This window comes from Chaetura pelagica, unplaced genomic scaffold (assembly GCF_000747805.2).
Source record: "Chaetura pelagica isolate M959 unplaced genomic scaffold, ChaPel_1.0 scaffold71, whole genome shotgun sequence".
In the NCBI taxonomy this organism is placed as follows: Eukaryota; Metazoa; Chordata; class Aves; order Apodiformes; family Apodidae; genus Chaetura; species Chaetura pelagica.
The window spans coordinates 1,074,868-1,080,867 of NW_009952435.1; the positions used below are offsets into that span (position 1 = coordinate 1,074,868).

The 6,000-nt window shown below is 33.7% G+C and overlaps 1 protein-coding gene across 1 annotated transcript in view; it reads left to right on the forward strand.

Moving 5' to 3' along the window:
• The window catches only part of ABCA13 (ATP-binding cassette, sub-family A (ABC1), member 13), a 170,324-nt gene that overhangs the window by 43,302 nt on the left and 121,022 nt on the right, over positions 1-6,000 (forward strand). The window contains 2 exon segments of the mRNA XM_010008365.1: positions 4,606-4,762; positions 4,765-4,776. Coding sequence (XP_010006667.1) covers positions 4,606-4,762; positions 4,765-4,776 — 169 coding nt within the window.

Consider the following 6,000-nt stretch of genomic DNA (forward strand, 5'->3'; position numbering starts at 1 on the left):
TTGGCTGCCACAATGAAAGGTGGCTTTCATCAGATGCTTGCATATTTTCTGCTTCCTTAACTAGTTTTGTTTTTGTCAGCCTTTCCTTTGAACAAATGAAGTGTTATTTTTGGAGTGAAATCCCAAAGCTGTTTATTTGGTACAAGAATATCTCAGAAGTTCCTGCTCAAAAAAAGTTTACAAAGGAATAAATGGAACAGCAGAGGGCCATCTAGTCACAGTTTTAATCTTTGCTCCATGACAATCCACATTATCCTGTAACATAGCATAGATTTAACCTTGGAATTTTTATTCCTTTTTACATCTTACCTTTTTTTGGTCACTTTTTCTGACAGTCTTTATTTTCTTAGTTGTTAATTCCTTTTTTTCTTGAGAAACTGCTCTTTGTTTTTATCACCTAATGATTTGTGGAGGATTACAAAATTAGTGTCAATTTCTTTTGTTAATAGATTAGATGATTGATGTTTGGAAGGGCTCTTCTGTCTCTCAAACTTTCTCATTTTGTAGACTAGTAAAAGTTGTCTATTTTTAAGTATCCTTTCATTTTCAGATTTAACTGGATTTTTTCTCTACTTTCCAATAATTCCTGTAATTATTAATTATTTTGTTTGCTTCTTGCCTATAGTGGCCAAACTTGTGCTACTGAATAAGTATGCTACTTAAATGCAGACATTGCTTATATACTTTCCTCCTTAAATATTTTCTTTTCTGTCCAAAAGAGTCCATCCTTCTGCATTTGTATTTTAATTATAACCAACAGTAATGTCGCTTACTGACCTAGAAAGTTTACTCAGTAAATTATGTAGAGCTTTTTAAAGTAAAAATATGTGGACCTTCAGCATAAAGTAAGACAGATTGTCTCCTTCATTAACTTGTAACTGAAAAAGTCATTCTAAAGTTGATAAAAAAAAAAAAGTTATCACTTCTACAATGTAAGATATAATAAAGTAATTGTCAATTATGCACATGGATTTTTGTCTGTAAAATGTGAAGTTGAATTAGTATGCAACACATTGTGTAATAAAATATGATGTAAAAACTCAGTATCTGCCAGTCAGTAGCAATTGGAAGAGAGAGACACATTCTGCTGTTAACAACATTGAGTGAATGGATAATACCCTGAGGAAAAGTAGTGCTGATTTTGACCATGACTTTTGCTTGTTTATTTGCTGTTTGAAATTATTTGCTTATTTTTCCATTGCTAGTTTCAGGTATGTTTGTCACTCATTAATAGATAAGGTGGAGGGGACTTGCTGAGTTACTGAGTGCTGCTAGTTGTGAAAGTTGGCCTCATCCTGTAATCCCTCCACTAACCTAAACAAACTGTCACTTCTGAAAAGCCTCTTGGTGTCATAACTGTATAAAATTCTGATTCAAGTTTATCCATGGCTATGTTTACCCTTATATAAAAAAATGTTCTGTACCTTCTATAACTTCTCTGACTTGCCCACGTGTTTGTGGAAGGCCAGTCATAGTCTTTCTTAGCTTTAATAGGTTAAATAGTTTTAGTGTTCATTTATTTGTTGTAGTATTTTTCTTTTCTAAAAAACTCTCAGTTGTCTCAGACATCTTAGTGTCATCTTCTCATGCTGTGTTAAACCTAATCTTGCATGTTGGTGACAAGAAATGTGTAGAGTCTTTGAAGGGAATGATGGCTGATAACTCTTGTAGTTCAATGATGTCTGTACCTACTAAATGACTTCACTAATCTTGCATTCACCTTTTTCATAAACTGCATACATTTTTATATCTTACTTGATCAAGGATCAGTGATATACCCAGATAAACTCGATTTTATGACAGCATCTCATGGTTTCAGTTGATAAGTAATATTTTGCACTGGTAATTTTTATATTCGATTTACTTTAAGTTAGATAATTGGTTTCTTGCCATATTGCATTCAGAACTTTTTTTCTCCTGCAATGCCTTCTCATATTAAATTATAGGCATACTAAAGTAGTTAGCTTCTTTCAGGGCTAAAACTTATCACAGTGGACCTAAGATCAGTTTTGTAGGAATAATGATACTAGCTTCTCTGTGATCCAATGTTCTTCCTTTTAGCAGGGTCTCTGCAATATCTTCCTAATACCATTTTATATCCACACATCATTATTGGGTGCTGATTAATATTTTCTAGGGTGTTAGAGTTCACCTAGTTAAGAGATAGCATGTCTTTTTCTGGAAAAACTGTGTGCCTTCCCACATAAATGTTTTATTGTCCTGGAATGGTGATAAGGCATGAAGTTCTACTACTCACATACTTTTTTTGCCTTTAACTGTTCCCGATTTTATTATAGATCTTGCCCTGTTAAGCATCTCAACATGTCACTCATTCTTGAGTATAGATGAATTTTCTACTTTTCATTCGAATATTGCCATCTAAATTTAATAGGCTTCAGAAAAATAATTTAACTAAATAATCAATTTTGCCATTCCCCCCTGATTCTGTGAATTTCAGTACAATAAGACTTCATCTCATTTATGGCTCTACCTAGAAGTAGGAATATCTATTTCTCTGCATTTGCTTCTTTTAGCTCTTTTGTTTCATCATTTTTTAATTCTTTCACCTCCTTGTAGTTTTCCAGGAAAATTGCTTTCTTTCCTCTCTCCCTTATTGTAATTATTCTGAATTTATTTTAGTTTTATGTGGAAGTTGTAATCTGGCTTGACTTCTAGGTTTCTTTAGTTGAATAGGTGATATTTCTACTCCATGTTAATTTGTTTTTATTAATAATATATATTTTAAGCATACAGCTCTCCATTTAGTTTAGAAGGCCCCATGCTATGATGTTTTTGTCCCCATTTGAGAATTCAGTTCCAGAGAGCTTGTTACTCTTCAGTACCAGCTTTCTTCTTGCATTAATTTGTTGGAGCGACTGACTTGACTAATTACTTTGTAGGAGACTTCTTGTTTGGATTCATCAGCATTGGTTACAGACCTACTTCATTTAGTTTAAACTAGAACAACAGGATCAGAGATAAATTTTTGTGAACGTTCTTCATATATAGTTATGCCACTTTATCAAAGCCACATTTTAGGAAATGTATCTATTGAGTCAGTGGATATTTAATTGAAAGACAGTTAAGTAGATTCAGTCTGTTGGTGGCAGATACTGCATACATATTCATTATTTGAATTTCAAGTTATTTTGATTGGAACAAGAATTAATTAGCAAGTTTGTGCTCTTTAACTGAAGTAAGCCTCATTTATCCTTCTAGTGCAAATAGTTACTTATAAGGATTCAAAACCACTTTTATTCAACATTGTGCATAAATAAAGTTAATTCCTCCAGTAAAGTCCATGCCAGCAGATTTATTCAAGAGTTGTAGATGATGGTGTTATGAAATCTGGATATTATTTATTTAATATGCTGTATGCTGAAACTGTATGCAAAAAGTCTGATTTTGGGAGCAGCCAACATTGAGTTTTAAAAATCACTTTCTAATATTCCTCCAGAATTACTAAAGAAGCACCTGGCACTTCAATAAATGCATTGATCAGGATGAACTGTTTCTAACAGTTTAATCTCAAAAAACTGTCTATGATTTATTATTTATGTAAAGTACTTTACTACTTTGAAAATTGACTCTTCTGTTTTAAAAAAAACAAAACAGTGATAAAACACTAATTTATTTCAGCTTCAAATGTATTTGGTTGACACATCACAGTCTTTTCTCTGTTAGCCAGTTGTGCAGTCTTCAGATGATACCTAATAGTGCAGTTTTGTTTTTCTTGACAAGCATCTGCAACAGTAATGAATATCAGGTGGGCCACTGCATGCTTCAGTTGTACTCCAGCAGCACGTTGCCTTGCAGTTGTATCTTGTCTTGTAGCTACGCACCTGTACAGCTTCTGTGAGATGCCACTTACAACTGAACATATTATTTGAAAAATGAAGCTGCACAAAGGAAGCAGGTTTTGTATTTTGTTTGCTTTTTGAATGTGGTGAATGGTGGTGCTTAAACCCTAAAAGCAGTCAAATTGCTGTCATTAGTCATGAGCAGATGACAATAATAAATGCTGGTATGACTCAAGATGTGAAAAATCTAGAAGCACTTCTAACAAGTTAAAAGATGTACTTGAAAACTAGGCTTTTAGGACATGTGCACTTGAATGATTTCTTCTTTTATTTTCTTTTTTTTTCTTTTTAGCAACTTTTCACCTCAAACATTCATATGCAAAATGGTTTTGGTTGTTTCTGCTGTATTTGTGACACAGGAGTAATCTACCAGAGCAGACTTTGCAAAAACTGTCATTGTAATCAAGGAATCTATAGTCCAGCTGTATTGATATTTTCATTCCTTTTCTGCCTAACTGATACACAGTATTTTTCAAAGCTTAATCTAGGACATTATACTACTGTCTTTCATCAAGTATCCTGGCAATTAAAACTACATTACCTTCCCTGCTTGGCTCCCCCCTCCCATGATAAAGGCGATCAGGGGAACACAAAAGAGCACAGCAGGCCCTCATTCTAGTAGGCAGTTTCAACAGTCTAATTTAGTCAATCTCCTTGGATGCCAATATCGAGAGAACACCAGGGCTACTCCCAGAAGCTACTAAAAGCAACTTTGATTCATTTGTATTTCTTTTGTTTGTTCTAGTTCTTGCAAGGTGGGCAGTTCAGAAGTTCAGCTGTTGGATCCCTGGAGTCTGTAATCAAGGCAGTGTGTAAAGAAGAATCTTCGTTTTTCAGCAATGCAAACCTGTTCATTGATATGCCCAGAATCATGGGACTCTTGGAGGATAAAAAGGCAAAATATGGGAAGACTCAAGTAAGAAAAACTATCAATCACAGGTTGCATGTATGCATTCAGAGTTTAGAGAAGTCTTTATCTTTTAATGGAAATATTTATATACCAGCTGACATCTGTGTTGACAGTGTAATCCTGGGCATGAAGATTGATCAGTAAAAGTTCTGTGGCTACAAGATTAATTGTGAATGAGACACAAGTGATTCTGATTGTTTTCTATCTTTACAGATAATAAATAAGAATATTCCTGTCTTAGAGACATGTTTATTAGAAATTTTTTAAGCAATTGGTATTAAATATGTATCTTTGAGATACAGGATTGAAAATTTATTGCTGCATGCTTTTATTCTGTGAACACAAAGTTGTGGTATTATTTTGCAGTAAAATACTCAAGCCCTCTCGATAAAATAAGTTTTTTAATAGTTGATATTCCTATTCTCTTTATCAAGCGCCCAGAAAATCTCTTGGCTTTTATGTAATTTCGCTTTTGCTCCCTTTTTGACTTATCCTGATTAATTTTAATGCTATTAATAACCTTTTTAGTGCCTTAGTGCCCCTGTGCAAAAGAATACAGTGATACAGTGTCACTAGGGAAGGATCTGTGACTGTGAATCTTCCTGTGTGTGGGATAGCAGCAATCAGGCAGCTCTTTCAGGTTTTCTTTCCTATTTCAAGAATGGAATTAGCAGCATGGCAGATTAGAGAAATTGTTTGGGATTTAAGTCTCTTTCACAGTTGTTTAGGCCATAAATACTCTCTGTTTCTTGATGATTTTTTTTTTCTTTTTTCAAATATTGTCAGAACTCTGGAGTGTTGTAAAACCTTTCACCTTAGGACTTTGAAATATCTTTAAAGCATCAGTTAGTTCCAGCATTATGAGTGAATTAATGCCATTTCCCATATTTTAAAAATTGGTGAATGAGACAAAAAAAAAAAATAAAAATAATGTGAGGGCATGAAAAACTGGATTTTTACTAATTTCCAATAATTAACTTGTATGTATATTGTGTACCCAACACTCACCAATGACTTTCTGAAAACCAGAGCAAACTCAGATTAACAAATCATCTGTGTCTTTAGCATATTGGTGTTACTGACTGGCGCACTTGGAGCCTCTTAATTTTTGCTGTTACTTAGCAATGATTGTGTTTAGTACTGATTGTTTCCTTGAAGAAAGTAAAAATTTGGGCAAAGAACTGGCTGTTCTTGTGATGATGTATTTATGACACTTGTTTCACTTTCAGC